The 20,421-nt window shown below is 35.3% G+C and overlaps 2 protein-coding genes across 8 annotated transcripts in view; both read right to left on the bottom strand.

Annotated features, from left to right (window-relative positions):
• Positions 1-5,451, bottom strand: part of Cmya5 (cardiomyopathy associated 5) — an 87,953-nt gene extending 82,502 nt beyond the window's left edge. The window contains 1 exon segment of the mRNA XM_047554745.1: positions 5,231-5,451. Coding sequence (XP_047410701.1) covers positions 5,231-5,379 — 149 coding nt within the window. The 5' untranslated portion in view covers positions 5,380-5,451.
• A 2,021-nt stretch (positions 5,452-7,472) lies between these two features.
• Tent2 (terminal nucleotidyltransferase 2) overlaps positions 7,473-20,421 on the bottom strand; it is a 57,057-nt gene continuing 44,108 nt past the window's right edge. For 3 of the 7 annotated variants that reach the window (XM_047555611.1, XM_047555610.1, XM_047555612.1), the window contains 4 exons: positions 19,077-19,213; positions 14,022-14,113; positions 11,579-11,658; positions 7,475-8,620 (listed from right to left, as the gene is read on the bottom strand). In XM_047555611.1, the coding sequence (XP_047411567.1) occupies positions 8,402-8,620; positions 11,579-11,658; positions 14,022-14,113; positions 19,077-19,213 (528 nt within the window). In that variant the 3' untranslated portion in view covers positions 7,475-8,401. Of the gene's footprint in view, positions 9,978-11,578; positions 11,659-14,021; positions 14,114-19,076; positions 19,214-20,421 lie in introns of all 7 variants that reach the window. The other 4 variants (XM_047555613.1, XM_047555615.1, XM_047555614.1 and 1 more) reach the window with 4 other exon arrangements.

The following is a 20,421-nucleotide window of genomic DNA, read 5'->3' as shown; positions in this document are numbered from 1 at the left end:
CAGCATAACCATTTATCCTCTGTGTTCTCCTCATATAACTTACGGCTACCCAATGTTTAACTGTTTGTCTTTCCAGATTAGGAAGTTAAAAAGTTTCAGGAGGCCAGGGACTTTGTTCAAAATGTTCACTGTTGTCTCCCTTGGGCATAGGAAGTACCTGGCATATCAAGAGAGTTTAATAAATAATTAAATTAATTAATAAGTTAACAAACATTAGATTGGAGTCCCAATACTTGAGTTCTAGTCCTAATCCTACAACTAAAAGGCTGTATGACTTTGGAAAAAAAGGTTTTGACACTGTTTTGAATCTGTAAGAGGATTAGTTGAGAATAGATATTTCTAAAGCCTCTCCCAGTTCTAGAACTGGTAGATTTTATAGATCCATCTTTTACAAATTCTTATATGAAAGTTTAGCAACACAAAATCTTTTTTTTTCCCAAATACTTTTTTTAAATTTATTTTTATTGTAAACAAATGGGATACGTGTTGTTTCTGTTTGTACATGGAGTAACAGCATACCATTTTCATAATCATATATTTTCATAGGGTAATGATGTTTGATTCGTTCTGTTATTTTTTCCTTCCCCCCCACCCCTCCCACCCCTCTTTTCCCTCTATACAGTCCCTCCTTCCTCCATTCTTGCCACCCTCCCACCCCCCATTATGTGTCATCATCCGCTTATCAGCGAGATCATTCGTCCTTTGGATTTTTGAGATTGGCTTATCTCACTTAGCATGATATCATATCATGCAAAAATCTTTTTTGATATCCACAAACTACAAGCCCTCTGGGACACATCATTGATTCAAAACCCTGTTCCACTGATGAGGCCTTCTCAAACCCTCCCAGGTATTATATATTCCAGGACTTTCTCCCTACTTTGAGGTGTTTCATATACACCTTCTCTTCAATCTAACAGTTAATGGCATAATTGTGTTTTTCTGTTTCTTTAGTTAGAAATGTGAACACCTCAAGGTCAGTTATGAATTCTTAGTAATTTTTGTATGTCCAGCACCTTGCATGGCACTCTAAGAAAGTTTAGTGAATGTTACAGAAAAGCCAAAGTGGAATGGAAACATTACTCATATTGGAAAAGGATACCATTACCTGCCCCTCATCCATGAATAGCAGGCAGAAGGTAGAGTTTTGCTGCCAATGATTCAGCTGAAGGAATATAAGAAACTAAAATCTACTAAGAACCAACTAAATCAAGTAAGACTACATATCTGCACATAATGTATTTAATCCTTATGAATTAGGAATTATCACTATCATTTTATGGATGAGAAAATTGGGCTCAAAGAGGATAGATTTGTCCATGAAAGAATCACTAACAGAAGGGTTGAGGATGTGGCTCAGTGGTAGGCACTTGCCTAGCATGTATGAAGCCCTGGGTTCTATCTCCAACACTGCAAAAATAAATAAATAAATAAAAATAAAAGAATGACTAATACAATTTACACACAGCCCTCAGATGCCATATATCATAGTCACATGACTGAATGACATATCAGAAGGATAGTTTTCAAATCCACTATAAGGTACAGTCTGTGTAATGATGAGCTTTCTGCATTATCAATTACATTTTTATAATTAGAAAGGACAGTTCCTTGATTCAGAAAGGTAGCTATAGATAATTCTACCTATTATACCTGGAAGGGTAAAAAAAAGGTTTATAAGCAGATTAGTTTTTGTCTTTATATTTTTTAAAGCTAAGTTTGTTTTTACTGATAACAAAATATACTACATATATATTGATGAATAGCAGGCAGAAAGTAAAACTTAATATACAAAAAAGCTCATTGTAGAAAAACCAAAAAGTTAAAAAAAAAAACAAAAAGTTCAAATAAAGAAAATATTCTTTTTTTAAAAATACTTTTAGTTGTAGATGGACACGATACCTTTTATTTATTTAGTTAGTTATATGGTGCTGAGGATGGAACCGAGTGCCTGACACGTGACAGGCAAACACTCCATCACCGAGTTACAACCCTAGCCCCTAAAGAAAATATTGTAACAACCATCTATAAACCTTTTTTAACCTTAAGTATAGCCCTTACTAATCTCAACTTAACCCTGTTGGTATTTTAAGCCTTTTTCCAGTATATCTTTTTTTTTGAGGGGGGTGATAACCAGGAATTGAACCAGGGGTACATAACCACTGAATCACATCCGTATCCTTTTTTTTTTTTCCTTTGTTTATTTTGAGGCAGGGTCTCACTAGTTTGCTTAGGGCCTTACTGAGTTGCTGAGTCTGGCTTTGAACTTCTAATCCTCCTGCCTTGGCCTCCCAAGTCATCCAGTACATCCTTTACTTTATTGTTGACATCATTCTAAATTATACTATGAAATGTTTTCAAATTCAATACAAGCATTTTCCATACTGTTAAAATTTTCATAAATAGCATTTTGATAATGGCTTAGCAATATTACATCAAATAGATACAAAAAAACATTTTGTTACTATTTAGGTTTTCATTTTTAACTTCAATGTACGTTCTTTTTTTGTACCAGGGATTGAACCCAGGGGTGCTTAATCCCTGAACCACATCCCCAGTCCTTTTTTATATTTTATTTAGAAACAGGGTCTCACTGAGTTGCTTAGGGCCTCACTAAGTTGCTGAGACTGACTTTTAACTTGTGATCCTCCTGCCTCAGCCTCCTGAGCCACTGAGATTATAGGCATGTACCATCTTTAAAAAAAAAAAAAAAAAAAAAAAATCAGCTTGTAATTGCAACTTCTAAGACTGGTTTTGATCTCTGAGAAAAGTAGAGACAATCTTTCTATTCAAGAAGAGTCAGGGGAAAAAAGCCCACAGTGTACAGAGATGAGTCCTTTCTTGTTCCTCGCATAATCTTTCAAAGTAAATTTCACCTGTAGTAAAGAAAGGCCTCTCCTCAAAAAGAAGGGGGTAGTGACAGTACACTGGCTTGGAGTACACAAACCTAGGCTCACATTGTGGTTCTGACATTTTCTTGCTTTATATCCTCAGTAAATTACACAAAGTTTGTTTCCTCATCTGTAACAGGACAATCACTTCTAGTGTGGCTGGAAGGGTTTACTATGAGAGGAGGTACGAAAACACAGCACTAGGCCTGCCACAGAGTGAGCAAGGCCCTTTCAATTGTAAAACTTTTGTGAGAGTCAAGAGGAAAGGAAAAGAGTAAAAAATTATACATAATTCTTACCTTCCATCTATTAGAGAATATTCTTAATACCAAAAGAACAGAGGACTTTAGCATATTTATAAACACACACTGAAGTGGTTTGATTCCTGACAACGCTCTGAGGCAGGTGTGATCTGGAGACTCCTAATTCCAATAATAGTCCTTCCCACTGACCTCTTAGTCTAGCTACAGATACAGTTACCATCTCCTTTCCCATTGCCCCCAACCCAGTCCAAACCCTAGATATCACCTTTCCTTCTGTGACTACCTCCCTGATTCAAACCCTCCTAAAACCCATAACTTCCAACCAGCCTGTAGCACTGATATTCTAAGTCTGTTCTCCTAAATCCTGTTCATAAATTTTTACTGACTCCTTGTTACCCATATCATAAAATCAGCAACCAAAAATTTGACAGTTTTTTAAGGCCTCTGTAACCATCTGCCTTAATCCTTATGCTCCTCCCTACTGTTCTTGTTTCTCACTTCTTTTTTATTTTATGTGTGTGTGTGTGTGTGTGTACCTTACCTTACCACCTATAAAGGGAGCAGGTCTATGTTTACTGCAGAAAAATCCTATCCTTACCTGAAGGTCTTGCTCTTCACCAAAGGGCAATTCAACCCCAAAGTGGTGTTTCAAATTGCCAGCTGCTTACATTTTAGCGTAAATAAGTTTTCAGATTCTCTTGGGGTGGGGGTAAATTTTGGTTGGGCAAAGATATGAGCATCCCAGGTACCACTAAAGGAAAATGTTATAAAGCCTGGGCTGACATACTTCCCCTTCACAATATGCCCAGGGATCACTGAACTCCCTGTTCCATTTATCATGGGTGCCTTCTCCACTCTTTATGCATTTCTTGCCCATTTTCTAAGGTCCAGTTCATACCTACTACTTCAAGGCAGCCACCATTCTATCCTCTCTCTTCTACCCTTCCTCAGTACCCATGGTCTATCTGCAACTCCATTTCTAACTTCTTTAGCACAGAGTCTCATACTCACCATATTTATATCTCTAACATTCCCCCACAAAGCTCTTGAGAGGAGAAGTTGTGCCTGCTTCCCATTTGGTAGTTGCTTGGTAAACCTGTGACCAATATTCAAGGCTTATCTGGAATGACCAGTTGCCCTAATCAATGTCACTCTATGAACTCCTTCTTCAGCTTCAGATCTGGTCTTCAGTTGGGCAGTATTTCTAACTTTGGGTAAAACATACATTCTAAACTGGTACATATACACCTGCCATCTTCCAAGTCTTTCTACTGATATGAACAGATTTAGGAAGAAACACCTTCGTCTGACACTCAGGAAAAATATAAAACACCTCTACTTAGAAAACAAAGGTAGAACAAACCCCAAAGGAGATAATTCCTACTATTCTCATTTTAGGGCCTACATGAAGGTGGGTAGGAGATCAAAGTGGAGGGAGGCCCATCTTTTAAATATAATATTGAGTTCTCATTCACGGAAAAGTAGATATTTACAACCACAAGGAATTTAAGAAAAGGGGTTAATGGAACTCTTACTTCCTTTTTCCAAAAAATTTATAGGTCTTTGTGCCAAAATAAAGTCCCCTAATGACAACATGGTCCACTGCTACAGACCCAGGAGGCACCCATTTATTTAAAGGCACCAGAGTAGCCCTCTATGCCTGAGCCCCCAAACCCTTCCTCTCTGGCTCAGGCTTTCAAGATTGTTCCTGTGCCTTGGGTCAGATGTAAGCGTTGCTGCACAGTTCTGCAGTTAGGCAGGACATTAATAGACAAGAGCGCCGAGTTACCAGAGCTGGGAGGCAGGGAGGTGGGGTAGAGTGAACTTGGCTGCAGGTGGGCCTGTCATTCCAGCTGACAGTAAGCACCTTCACCTTCAAGTTCTTTAAAAGGCAGTGCGCCCCAGACAGAAGTGCTTAGCTCCAGGGAAATGAACTCCAGAGGTTTAAAAGGAAAGGAAAACTACAAGACGGGAAGAGGCAAGCTGCCCTGCGAAGCACCTGCCTCCCCGCCAGCATTTCCAGGCCCAGGCACCAGGTCGACGGCCCCCTGAGGGAGGGAGAGCAGCTCTCGCTACCTGGCGTCGGGCTCCTCCTCCGACTCCGCTGCCGTCTCGTCCTCCTCTCCCTCCGACTCCTCCTCAGTCTCCAGCTCCCGGGCTGCCTCCTCGTCCCCGTCGGAGCCGAGGAAGCTCTCGATGGCGTGGTTGCTGTCGCTGCTCGCCATCGCGTCTCTCTGGGCCGGAGTCGGAGCCGCCCGCGCCGCGCCTGGTGTTCTCCCTCTGACTGCACCTCTGGCCCCGGCCCGGCCCTGCCCCAGCGGGGGCGGCTCGGGTTCCCAGCGCTGGGGGCGGGTAAGCCCCGCGACTTTAAATAGAAAGCGTCAAAAAGTTTCGCCACCAAGGTTCAGGGGCCCGGAGCTCAGCCTCTCCTCTTCCCCGCGTGTCTGCCAGCTTCCCCGAGCCCTCCCCCGCCAGTTTTGGCAGATCGCTGGCGGGCTCTTTCGACAACTGGAGAGCCCCACGTCAAGGCGCGCGGGCTCCAGGGGCACCGGGCTTCAAAGGAGGAAAAGCTCTCCAGCCCTGTCTCTCTTTCCTTCAGAGCGAGTTTGGTAGGTTTTAAAAATATTTTGATGGGTCTTTTCTCCCAAACAACAGTCCTTCCTGAGCAGAGAGCTTGCTAGTATGAGGCACTGTCAAGCACTATTGCAGAGCTGTGAGGCTCTCAAAAGGGTAGTTTGCTTGCGGTTCCACTGGTACGACAGTACTCAAGAAGAAACACCACTAGGTCTGCCCAGTTAGAAAGCTCAGTTTTGAACCACTGTTCCAACAGTGGCTCTCTTTATAATTGTGTATTTTTTCCTAGGTGACCCCTGATTGTTCAGCTAGAAAATTGATTCCACTGATCTTTTTTTTTTTTTTCCCCGAACTCAGGGGCTTGTGCTTGCGAGGCAAGCACTCAACCAGCTGAGCTACCTCCCCAGCCCTTGAGTCCACTAATCTTAAACCCACATTAGCTGAAGGCTAAGTTTTGTCTGAAATAAAGCCCAAAGGCCCTAGGCCTCATTGGATCTTGTGAATCCAGTGCTCAAAATCCTTCAATGTTCCCACCACTCAAGGACTAATGCAGGAGAGCCTCAAGCAGATAAAATCCTACCTGACAGCCCACATCTTACTTATCTGGTCTCCTCTTTGGAAGTCAAGGGTTCTCAAAACTGTATACCACACATTCTATCTCACATGTGAATGTTAACAAAAAGTCAATCTGAATATGGAATAGTGATTACTACTGGTTAGGAAGGGTGGAGGGAAGGGAGGCTGGAAAGAGGTGGGATAATGGATATCAAAACAACTAGATGAACTTCCAGTGCTCTACAGCACAGTGAGATGATTGCAGTTCACAATAACCTATTACAAATTTCATGAAAAAGGGACTTGAAGCCTCCAGACACAGATTAATGAGAAAGAAATAAAAATACAAATAATAATAATTACCTTGATTTAATCACACTGTATACCAAAAATATGTACAATTAAAATAATAAATCTCCCTGATTCCTGATTGCACAAAAAACTATGTCTTATTTAAAACAACACTGAAAACATGATCATATTAGCAAGATTAAACCAGAGACTAAAAAGAACACAATGTAGGATGAAAATTTTCATATAGTATATTCCTGTTTTAATTTCTATTTTCTGTCTTGAAAATAAAATCCTAGATTAAAAAAAATCATAAAAAAAAATGAATGAAATCACTGCTCTGTAACCTTTACCTACACAATTCCTTCTCCCTGAAAAAGTTCTTCCCATCTTTATCTGATGACTCATTTTTCAAGATCACCACCTTTTTCTGAAATCCCCAGGTTAAACTCGGTATTCCTCTTCTGGGTACCGACATGAGCTTACGTTTGACATATTTTGATATCTCTTTACCCCTGTAAACTTTGTAAGTTTATTACCTATCTATGTCCCACATTCCCCGGCTCAAAAACTGGCAAAGTACCAAGCACACAGTAGAAACTTAGTGAATGCTCCCTGAAGAGAACAGGACCAGAGCTGTGGACTATGCACAACAGGTACAGATATCTTTACAATGCAGAAAGGTATTATTCTTTTCATGAGAATGACTTTATGACTAGAATGCAAACATTTATTTTTAATTATAGCAGATTCTATTCACAGAATTGTTAAATATGATGAATGGAGGTTCGGTATTTATTATTCACCAGCTAGGCCAGTTTGTATGTATACATTAGGTCTGTGGGCAAAGTTCAGATAACTCTAGAAATAACAGCTAATGGCCATAGGAAGGGAAAATAGCAGAGTCCAGGCTTCCAGAGTTCACTAAACCTGGTTTAATATTAGCTAGGCTTTTCCATTAGCAATTCAAATGACAACGCTCACCTAGGACAGAAAGAATTCAGTTGCAGTTGCAGGCATCTGCTAAAAACAAAACTACTGGTAGCCATTCTGTTTCTTTGAGTTCACTCAAAATTTCTCAGGAACATTAAAGTCTAGAAAATCTATTTGCAAATATCTTAGTTCAAATTAATCCCTAACTGAGAACTGCAATACAGAGTATAATACTTTAACAACACATGCAAATATAGAGAAAATAGGGAAGTCAACACAAACAAAATAATTTAGTGTTCACTGCACAAATAACTGAGAGCAAAAATAAGTCTAAAAATACTTTCACATATTCATAGTCCATTTATCTGACATACTTGGACTGTTGCAAAGTTCATAATGTTAGGTGTCAGTCCATTGATCTAGTGGTAACAAGGAATCAGCTGAAAAGGAATAGTATTAAGTGTAGAGTTACTGAAAGCTAAGAAAACAGTGGCAGTGAAAGAGTCCACATTATGGTAAATTCTGGGGCTTTATTAGGAAATGTCAAAACACTGCAGAGGCAGAGCACTTTACACACCCATCCCTGAGAACTGTACAGTATTACTGAATAGTAAGTGCTATGATTATTGTTTATAATGATTATCCAAAGTCATCACTTGAATATTAATTATACTCAATACATTCTGATGAAGAAGAGTTGTACAATGTATACCCAACTTCAGGAACAATTCCAAGAATTCATATAAAAAGTTCAGCTGTATCAAATATTACACATTAGTAATTTAGAAAATTCACCTATATAGAAAGCTTCGTTCTTAATGTCAAAGAAGATAAGGTATTGATATGGTTAGTTGGCTTTAACCATGGATGAACTTAATTCCAAGATTCTCTGTATTAATCTAAATAATCAAGTACAACAATTGAACTCAGATCAGTTCTAGATGCTAACGACAGCCTCAATCTCATTTCAAAAGCAAAGACTTCCACAGAAAAACAATTTCCAGATATAAACTTTATTCCATTTGACGTCATACAAAAGTTTAAACTTAAAGAAAATGAAAATATGCACCTTTTACATGTAAAAGAAAAGCAAGTTTTAGCTTCTGAATTGGTCTGCCAAAAAAAAAAAAAAAATACATTAGAGGTACAAACTGTACTACAGTAGGTCTAAAAGAAGTTGTTTGCAGTCCTTTTGAAAAAGTTAAAACTGTTTTTAAGATTACTTTTCATATTTAAATTTACAGGCACTGGCGAATTTACAAATATTTACATAAATAAAAAAAAACCTTAATAAACATTATAGCTTTTTTAGCAGCCACCACTACTTCTTTGATGTGGGAAAGAAATACTACAAAAGATATTTTTACAAACATTAACTTTTTATTTATGATTTTTTTATGTCTTTATGTCTTATCTAAAACTTTGTAGTGGCTAACTGCCTAAAAATTCCAGTTTAGATTACAGTCCTGTAATTGTACACAGAAAAAAAAATTTGATTCTACAAATAGGACATAATCTTAACTTTGATGTTTCAGTTTCTGTTGCTTCATGTCACAGGAAAAATAAGCAGGAAAACGGAAGTAAACAAAAGTGCACATTGCACCAACTATCATAAAGCACAGGAGACTTAATCTTTTCAAAATGTCTACATCAAACAGTCCTTAAACAATTCTTAACAATTCACTAACTGCTGGAAGAGTTAGTGCTCACATTACTACAGTGCAAAAATGTGTTGTTATTTCAACATAAAATCTAAAGCAATCTCAAAAGTACATCAGAAGCACACGAAGTACTAATGAAATGCTTTTAATAAAGACACTCAAAGCCTCAGTCTGTCCCAGGGAGGCAAGTGAAGATTTAAGGCAATTGTCCAGTATTTCATGACTCCGCAGTGATTTTACTGAAATAAAATATTTCATTTTGCTTCAAGTAACTGAACAACTGACTTCAATCTTCACTTTTCTAGAACAGACTTGGACAACAATCTATCTGTTGTACATTATACTTTAAGCATGTACAAGTGAGATCCTTTCCAAAATTCTACACAGCTCTTCAGTATTAGCATGTGGTACAATTAACTGAGGATTATATCAAAAACCTTTTTATTTGTTCAGGTAATTTCCTAAAATATATTTTATCTGATTGCCTGAAAATTCATGCCATAATATTACTAATCATCAATGTAAACATCTTCAAAAATACATTTTTAAATCAAAGGGTTTTATTAGGAAATGTTATAATAAAATATGCCATCTTTATATAAGTATGTCCTTTTAAAAATAAAACATGAAACAAGAGGAACAATTAAAAAGAAACCATGATGGAGGTAAACAAATGCATTATGCTGTAACTATTGTTCTTTATTTCTCAGAAGAATTTAAGAAATAGAGGCAAGTTATCTTTTCACGATAGCAGCTCTTAAAGGTAGTATACTGTTCAAATCTCTTTTGTTTTTCAATCTGTGCCATGACTGGGAGAGAAAAAAAAAATCATTCTTAAAACATAAAATATATGCAGAATACAGTATAAAAGCGTTTCAAAGAATGTTAATAGTGGTTTTTTCTAGGTGACAAATTTCTGAATGACTTCTTTCTTGTTTATGTTTTTATTTCCCAAGTTTTTTAAATCATCCAAGTATTGTTTTTATAATCAAAAAAGAAAATGTTATTTTAAAATTCCATACCTGTGTGGTTCTAATTCATTAATTTAAAAGTGCAAAAATAAATAAATAAATAAAAGTGCACATGAAGGTGGTACAAAATGGTAAAATGGACAATAATAACATTCACAGTCTTAATACTTTTGTCTAAACTAGGAAGATAATTAAAACAAAACCTTTGGATTTGAGAAGGAAAGAATTACATCAATTATTTGATTAACTTTTTCATGTCTTTATTAGTTTTTTCAACTAAAAATATTACTTATTAAGAAGAGAGTAAATCTAAGATGAAGCACTTCATATATGCAACTGAAAACAATGAATGGAATTTATTTTTTTTTTAAATCCTGAAATTCCTGTTTACAAGCAAAAAATCTGGCTCACTACTTTAACTCATTCTCACAATAGCTCAAATGACTAAAAATATTGGTTTTTCAGCTACATAATTCCACATGAAATCTCACTCATCAATAAGAAAAAGGTAGCAAAGCTATTTTTGAGTTCTTAATCTTACAGATAAAAGTATTCCTTCTTAGGTATCTGTTTTAAAATTAAAGATGTTCTGGGCTGGGGTTGTAGCTCAGTAGTAGAGCATTTGCCTAGCATGTGTGAGGCACTGGGTTGAATTCTCAGCACCACATGTAAATAAATAAAATAAAATAAAGGTTTATTTACAACTAAAAAAATAAAATAAATTTTTTAAAATTTAAAGAAGTTCTGCACAACAAGTTTTCTATACTGGCTGACATATTGAGAGGGCTAATTTGAAGGACAGCTAATAATATAATACCTGAATTTTTAAATTATCATTAACATAAAGTCCATTTCTATGCTTATAAAATGATTTACACAGTTCTCTGATCTTTTTCTTCTATGAAGTTTTTCCTCCTAGGTCTCAGTTCACATTTCTATCAGTGTACTTCCCCACGTGTTGTGGAATTTCATGAAGACAGGGACCTTGTCTGACAACACTACTGATAAATAAATTCACACTGCAAACATACACACATACATTTTTAACACTTTTCAAAATATAAACAAAGATTAAAATGGCACTTTCGTTCCCTGTGACAAGGGAATATGCAGGAAAAAAAGCATGGATTAGACAACGGCTTCCTTTTAAGGCTATAAAAAAAATACCATGATATTTTAAGCAAGGAAAAGAATCCATTAGGCTTTATTCAATTATTCTGGGAGTTTAATAAGCTTCCTATAAAAATGTTTGTTTCCAAAAAAGGGAAAGCCATGTGAAAGAAAACAGAGCTGGCTTTAAGGAAAAAGTGTATTATGTTCAAGTAATAAATTCCCTATTACGTTACATCAATGGCTTTACAACAATATATAATATATATTCATTTGTAGAGCATACTATTCCACTAATGTTTCTAGAGTTAATTTGATGCACTATTTACCTTTAAAAATTGATCCTTGATCATGTCAAACTTCTGTTTTTCATGCACAGCTCTGGCTGTATTTGTCCCATCAAAGGGTTCTGCAATATTAAGTGCACATATGAAAAAGAAATTATTGAAATGAAAACTTTTCTTTTTTTGAGGGGAAGGTGCTAGGGATCAAACTCAGGGGTTCACCCACGTCAGACAAGTGCTCTATCACAGAGTTATGTCCTCAACCCAAGAAAATTTTTAGCTTATGTAAAATTGCCAATATATGATGGGGTTTGACCAATAACAGCAATTTCATATGGTTCAGCCTAATATCTTTATTAAATTTATGCATTCAGATAAGTTTCATACAGTTAATCAGCTATCTAATATAGACAGAATTCAAGTAAAAAAAATGAAAGTTATCAAAGTAAGTTAATTCTAAATCATAAAAGTGAATAAGATTTCTGAAGAATTGCAGAGGGTCAAGGATCTACCCTAAGGGGGGAAAAGTTAAAGAATAAAGTTATCAAAAAGAATAAGTACTTGGCTGGGCACAGTTGTGCACAGCCTTTAATCCCAGCAGCTCAAGAGGCTGAGGCAGGAAGATTGCAAGTTCAAAGCCAGCCTCAGCAACTTACCTTAGTAAGGCCTTAAGTAACTCAGCAAGACCCTGTTTCTTAATAAAAAGGACTCAGTGGTTGAGCTGGGGGGACCATACAGGGAGTGGAGGGACGGGAGGAGAGGGAAGGGAAGGAAAGGAAAGGAAGAAAGAAAACAGAAAGAACTCTATCCAAGAGAGGTACCCAATCTCAAAGACCAAAGGAAGGTAATATGAAGTTTAAATTTAATTTAAAAGCTGATTTTTGTCCAGCAGGAAATAGGTCAATAATCCTTTCATGCAGAAGTTCAACACTGGAGAAAACAGAACACAATGCAGGGAGTTAGGGTGTACGTGTGTGGTTTAGAAAAAATATAGTAAGAACAGTAACTACTATGAGAAATTTAGCAGAGAAAGAAGAGAACTGGAATAGAAGACAGGAAGAAAATAAACAGTTTGTGTGTGTTTCCCACATCTACCTGTCATGTCCATTCTCTCCTTCACCCATAAGATATGGTAGAAGGATCCATATATGGAGATAAAGAAACAAGAAAAGGACAAGGAAACTGAAGGTAACAGTGAGAAGGAAAACAGAAGTCATTAGGAGTGAGATGGAATGACTGAAATAATGTCAGAAGGCAAAATGTACTATAGATTAAGAATTTGGACACTGTAAAAGGGGAGGGAAAGTACTTAGAAAAACCAGTAGGATCAAGCCAAGAATATTTTTCAAAGATGAAAACATCTATAAATGTCTTAAAGCTGAAAGAGAGGGATAGGGAAGAAAAAGAATGAAGTTGCTAGAAAGAGAAATGGTAGCTGAGGGGAAAGACCTGGAAAAAGTATGAAAGAATAGGAAATGTGATGAAGGGTTTGCTTTAGATTAGTCATATAATCCAAGAAGGCCCATAATTTTAAAAGTTTCTTTATTTGTATTGCTTAGAAAGGCTATTTTTAAAAAGGCGTTTATTGTCACAGTAATTGTGGTTTTTTTTAAAAAATAGGACAAGGCCATATGCCAAAGTGTAGTGAATCACATCATGCCTAACACTTTAAAACAGTGTTTAATATTCAAAAGAACACAAGTAACTAAAATAACATACACTCTCTGTACAATTTATTAACAAACCAAATACCAAAGTAGATTTAAATTCCTATTCACAAACTCTTATAAGATGTTGCATGTAATTCAAGACTAAAATATTCTAAATCTGATATTTTCTACAAACAATGATTCTCAATTATTTTCTTTTTTTACCTTGAGATTTACAAAGGTCTTCAATTTGGCATCTATGAGAACAATTTTGCCTCTTTTTTTTTTTTTTTTTTTTCCAGTGCTGGGAATCCAACCCAGGGTGTCATGCATGCTAGGCGAGTGTTCTCTATTGTGCATCTTGAAGTCAGTTTACTACTGATTCAAAGAAAATGTCTCAACTACACAAATTAAGTTTAGAGAAAAGAATTTACTTTCACATTAACTGTCATAGTAAAATTAAGTTCAGAAAAATCTGGTTTGCATTAAATAACAATATTTTCAGTGTAAAAGAATATAGATCATTTTATTTCAATAAGAATCATCATATACAGATATTTTCTCCTATCTGTAAATCATGACATTTTCAATCAACCACAAGTAGGAGGAATGCACAAAGCCTGTTCAACTCTCACCAACAGAAAGATTATTCATTCGTGTTTATTATTTCTCATAAGTAAAGAATTTTAAATGATTAAAATTTTAAAACTTCAAGACCTGTAAATCACTTCAAAACATAAATATATTACTTTTAACTGCAATACAAGCTGAAATTAGTCAAGTAATTCGGTACCATGATGATAACTGGATGGTAAATAGAGTAATCATGGGAAAACTACCTTCTACACAGATGTATTTATTTCTCCATTCAATACCATCAGGCCTCGGAATGGCTTTGGCTTCACGAACTGAAATCATTTGACTATTCCAGCTAAAGGAAGAAAAACATTAAATCATGTCAACTATTTTCATAATTTTCTTTTTATTGCATCTGAAGTAAGGCCATCTCTGATTTTCTTATAGATAACGAAATCTGCCTCAACCATCAGCACAATCTTCATTTCCCTTTTCTAATTTTTTTCTCTACGGCACTTACTTTCTAACAATTTGCTTATTTAGTATGTTATTATGTATTGTGTGCTTCCCAAGTAGAATGAAAGCTTTAAGATGATTAGATATCTATGTTTTTGTTTCAGTTTATCTAGTTGCTCAGTACATATCAGTTATTCAATACATGTTTACTGAATAAATGAAGCAATACAGAAAAACTAAAAATCTTTAAGTAACCAAAACACATAAAAATTATGCTCACTGCTAATACCCAAATAAGAGGTTTTTTTAATTTGTTAAGAGAGGCAATTTTTTTGTGTTGTTTTCTGGTACCATTAAATATTTCTTTGTTCAGGCACATCTTTTATTATCTTGTGAGAAAATTTTGAAATTTTCTAATAGAAGCAAATAGGTGGTATTGTTTTAGGAAAACAAAACTGATACTCTATGAAAACATAATGCTATTGCTACATATCAGATGCAGCTGTCAATAGTAAAATTTTATTCAAGGGAACAATTTTATTGGCATACCTGAAGGCAAATCATCTGATCTTTAGTATACACTAATTTTATACTTTGTTTCTTAGAGATTTAAGAATTTCTTCACATTTCTAATAGTTATTACAAGTATTTTCTTTTTTCCAAAGGAACATTCTAAAATATATGACCATTCAGCTTCTATACACGAGAATAATAAATTTGGAAAATAGCTGAAATCGTTTTTTCAGCAGTATTTAGCTTTCTCTACCATTTCAGCAAGCAGAGAAAGACTATGGCTTGGGATCTTCCAATTCCAACACTCACCCTACTCTTCCTCTATCAGAGGATCCATAAGAATATAACCACAGGTCCAGCATGTCGCTTGTTTCTATAAATGTGATAAATTTCTGTATTATGTAAGAAAAATCTTGTTATTTTGTGAAGTGTGGTAATTTAAAGGATCCTACAAGTATGATTTTCTATTTTGTCTGATTAAAAGTGGTATGGAAATACATTATAAAGAGAGTTTTAAGTCCTTTAAATGTGTGTGTGTATATCTACATATATAATATGGTTTATATGCACACGCACACATACACACACACACACACACCTGAATTTACACATTTTAAAAACAAATAAGAGTCACGTATATTGGTACAAGCCTGTAAACCAGCTATTCAGGATGCTAAAGCAAGAGTATCATTAGCTCCAGGCCAGTGTGGGCAACAGAGAAAGACCTCATCACTTTCCCCTTGCCGTCCCCGCAAAACACAAAATGTGCTGTCAAATGGAAATACATAATACTGGTTATTGGTTACAGCAAAACATTTTAGAACCCTCATGTACTGCAGTTCCAGAAGTATGAATTCCAAAAAAATAATTCTGATACACTGCTTCAAATGTTTCCAAGATTTTCTTAAAAATTAACAACATAAGGGGAAGAGTTACAGAACCACAACTGAACTAAACATAGTATTATACTTTGCCTTACTTAAGAAAAACTTTACTAATAAAATGAACTTTTCCCCTAAGACGGAAACCGTATTTGTAAACACTACTTTTAAAAGGCACAAATTGATGTTTTTTCTTTCAGAAGAGTTTAGAACATTAAAATAGAGGGCTGCAGGTATAACTCAAAGAGAGAGCACATGCACAAGGTCCTGGGTTCAATCCCCAGTGGAAGGAAAGAGGGAAGGAAGAAAGAAGGGAAGGAAGGAAAAAGTATTAGAATACTATATCCTGCTGTTGTCACAACTCTTATTTCTTTAAACTAAAGGAACTCTATTGTCACCACTAAATTTCTATTAAATTCAATTCTGAATTTACATTACATGTCACTACCTCACGACTTGGTTCTAAACTGGGTCACAGAAACAGTATGTGACACATTAATTGATCATCCCTAACAAGCTTTCATTTTGGTAATTTTGAAATATTTTCCTTAAATATTTCATTCTTTACAACACACAAGGCGGGGCTGGGATTGTGGCTCAGTGTTAGAGCACTCGCCTAGCATGTGTGAGGCACTGGGTTCAATCTCCAGCACCACATAAAAATAAATAAACAAAACAAAGGCATTGCATCCATCTATAACTAAAAAAATATAAAATTAAAACACACACACAAACACACAAGGCAGCCAGGCATGGTAGTGCACACCTGTAATCTCTGATTCAGGAGGCTGAGGCAGGAGAATTGCAAGTTTGAGGCTGGCCTGGGCAACTTAGTAAGACCCTATCTCAGAATAAAAAATGTAAAGGCTGTAGCTCAGCGGTAAAGTGCTCCTGAATTCAATCCCCAGTACAAGGGGGCGTGGGGAGGACACAGAGACAGAACACAAACATACAAGGCATAAACTAAGCCCTTTATCATTCTGATCTATTTTAATCGTTATTTGCTTACCATGTGAAGCAGTGATTACACTAATTATATCTTCTAGAATCCCTGGTGATCCTTGTCCACTATTTTGTTAGTTCACTGTTCCCAATTAATTTGTGAAGCCTAGCTTCAATTTTAAAAAATTTAGCAGCATGATAAGAGTGAAGTGAGTAAGAAAAACCAGTAACTTTTATTTACTTATTCTATTTATTGTTTTTTTTAAGAGTTGGGATCTGGCTATATTGCCCTAGCTGGCCCTGATCTTCTGGGCTCAAGCAATTCTTCTCCCTCAGGAACCAGAGTAGCTGATGACGGGCATGCACCACCATATCCATAATTTTTAAAAGGCCATATAAACCTTCTGGAACACTTATACCATGTACTCAAAGCATTTCCTACCAAGCATTTAATTCTTTGTCTTTAAAGAGAATTCTTTAATTGAATACCTCAAAGTACAGAAGAAATCCTTACAAAAATTTTTAATAGCTGCCAGAATCCTTTTACATGTTTCCTAATTCATGGCTATTACTATATTCTTGGTTGAGCTCCCTACAGTCAAATTTCTGAAAATATCATATATGAAAAAACAATGCACTTGGCAAAAGTAATGTATGATAAAGTTTCAAAATCTCTTTCCAAGCATCAACATCCTAGCTAGTATCCTTTGTTCCAATAAGTTAGTACCTGCTAATATTAAACTGACACACAAAACTACATCAACCATCTTGTTTCAGTCCAAGATTTTCAAGATGTATGTGTCATATAACTACCTGTGGCAGAAATATATCTTTCTTCTGTAAATATTTCCCTTAAACACCCCCAAAGCTTAATTTACATAACATAAGATCATGTCAAAACAATCTAACAATTAGAATGTGGCTTTAGAGTCAGACCTGAATTTGAATCCCAGTTCTTTCACTACTTAGCTATATTGCTGTGGTTAAGTTTCATGTACACAAACCCTCTAAATTTAGCAGAGGTTATTCTAAGGATTAACTGAAAAACACACCAATCCACTTAACAAAAACATTAGCTACTGCTATTGTAACATCTTAAAAAGTAACTCTAGAATAACAATTAAATCTTTACAGTCTCTTTATATCCCATGTCTCATAGTTTTAAATCTTTTCTCTTTATATTAATAAAGGCTCCTCATTTTTCATCCTCATTGCGTGGACTTAAATTCAGATTCTGATACTTTTTAATCTGGATTATTACAACATCATTCTTACTGAATTACTTTCCTCCAGCACTTTTTTTTTTTTTTTTTTTAACCTAATTCAGTAATTTTTAAGTCATTTTAAGGATCTTGGAGTTATGGCCACACTCTCACCTTCTGCTTCAAAACTACAACAAGTACTTTGCAAGAACCCAAGATCCAGCACAGGTCTAAGTACTGAGGACACAACTGCAAACTAAACAGGCACAAGCAGTCTGGTATAAGCTCTACTTTAGAATGTGAATAACACTTCTTCTTTCATGTCCCATGTTTCAAATCATCTGAGTCAGATTTCTTTAGAGTTACTTGTATCAGAGCAGAAAAGACAACACCAATATTGCAGTAAGTATCATAGTTAAGTGTGAAATCTGCAGTCAAACTGTATGAAATAGTACCCTTATAAGCTATAAGATCTTTAGGGGAGTGACCTCATCTCTCTTAATTCATCTCTCTCTATGCCTCCCTAGTAAAATATGAGGATATAATACATAATACCATTTGATATAGTTATTATGTAAACTGAATGAGACAATACATATAATCTGCTTACAAGCATTTTCTCACTTAATAATAGTAATTTATTATTATTGCTATTCTCCTCTTTGCCAAATCCCTTCAAAATGGTGTAAGGTTCACTGCACTCTCTCCTCTAATTTTGTATAATTCCCAAACTTCTCATCTTCCTTCAAACTTTCTCAAATTGATTAGAAAAGAAGCAAACAAATACTAGCCTTACTATCTCTGGACTTGGAACTTTCTGTTCTGTCTGGTCTGATTATGCCCTTTGTTTCGTGTTTATATATTGCCCTCAAAACAAAAAAGGAGAAAAAGATGTTACCTTGACTTGCCTATCACACTAACACAACTATTATTCAGATAGCAAGAATTAAAATAGAAAATTTCCAAGTTTGTCTTGGCTGTATTTTTCACAGTACATTTGAAGTTCCTAGAAAATGTATTTGTTCCAAACTACAAAACACCTAAAAGGACCCACACAGGCCCTTTTATGGACGGAATAAGGCAGCAAAACAAAGTGGGAACATGAATGAAATCAGCTAAACCCAGGCTTATTAAACTATAAACTTTTTATTAGCTAGGATTATTAGATCAATTTAGTATCTAATAATCATTAATTATTAAATTTCATAAATTACACATTTCTGAATATGATTATAGCACTACAGTTGACAAACAGAGCTTCTGTCCAAATTTGTAGCATTCACTTACATATAAAAGAATAAACACAATTTAAAATTTTACTTACTCAAACTCTGTAGCATAATATTTAAGAAAGCCCAGTAAGAGGTCCCCAAGACTTGATTCATTCTTTGAGAGGTAAGGAGGAACATTACATGGAGCTTGATGTACAAGGTGCAATTGTATAACAGGACTGAAACATTCCTATTAAAAAAGGAAAGAAAAAAATGTAAAGCCATTTAAAACACACACTAAAAAACTTAATAAATCCTAATCTAGGTTGAGGAGAGAAGAAATTTTCTTTATCTTTTGGTACTAGGCTCTGAACCCAGGGGCACACTACCACTAAGGTACATCCTCAGCCCTTTTTATTTTGAGACAGAGTCTCAACAGTGTTGCAAACTTGTGATCAAGTTTGTGATCAAGTAGCCTCCCAAGTTTCTAGAATTACAGGCATGTGCCACTGTGCCTGGTGAGAAAAAAATTTTCTCTATGTTAGCAATTTGAAGATATTCTTCTACTAAAGAGTTCACCAATTTGGAGTAAGCCAGAAATTACCTGAAAAATTAAGATTTTCTAATTCTTGGCTCAGGCATATCACTAAGTTAACATCTCTATGGTAGCAGATTTCTAACTCATAAGTAAAATATTATTATACATACCATGAGTCCTCCCAATAATATTGATATATTCATAAATTTATCTCCTTAATTATTTCTGCGAGGAGCAGATATACCTTAGGTAGTAAGGTTTTATCCAAGCACAAATTAATAATTTTTCCAACTGCCACTTAACCTTTTTCTCAAAGGCCACAAAAATAACTTTAATATATAAATAGTTCTTATGCTGTTTAAGACTTTTTAAATTTTGTTTTGTTTTTATATTTTGTTTTTTAGAGGAAAGAGAAGATAGACATTCAACGAGAATTGGAAAAGACAAAGGCAGGGAAAAGAAGATAACACACAAACAAACAAACGGTATATTTAGCAAACTTTTACCACAGTATTTATAAAGGAGGGTATTAATTGCTTGCAATCCAGGCCCAAATAAGACATTAATCAGAAAGAATACTAAAGGATACTTAATTTTTGGCCTATGGTGTATCATTCATTATCATATCTGATCTTTCCTCTATTAGTAGTAAGTTCTGAGTCTAAAATACTATAAATGAATATAAGATTTTTCAAGTAATACATATCGAATTAGAAAAAAAATTTCCTAAGGTAATTCAGTGTCATCAAAAATGGTTTTCTGTATTTCCTCACTACCATCACAGCAAAAATTTTTTTTTCTTTTAATGGCTTTCTATTTTTTTTAATTCATTTTTATTGTAAACAAATGGGATACATGTTGTTTCTGTTCGTACATGGAGTAACAGCATACCATTTGCGTAATCATACATTTACATATGG

This window comes from Sciurus carolinensis, chromosome 6 (genome assembly GCF_902686445.1).
Source record: "Sciurus carolinensis chromosome 6, mSciCar1.2, whole genome shotgun sequence".
NCBI classification, from domain to species: Eukaryota; Metazoa; Chordata; class Mammalia; order Rodentia; family Sciuridae; genus Sciurus; species Sciurus carolinensis.
The sequence above is the reverse complement of the archived record's forward strand: the minus strand, read 5'-3'. Positions and strand labels throughout refer to the sequence as shown.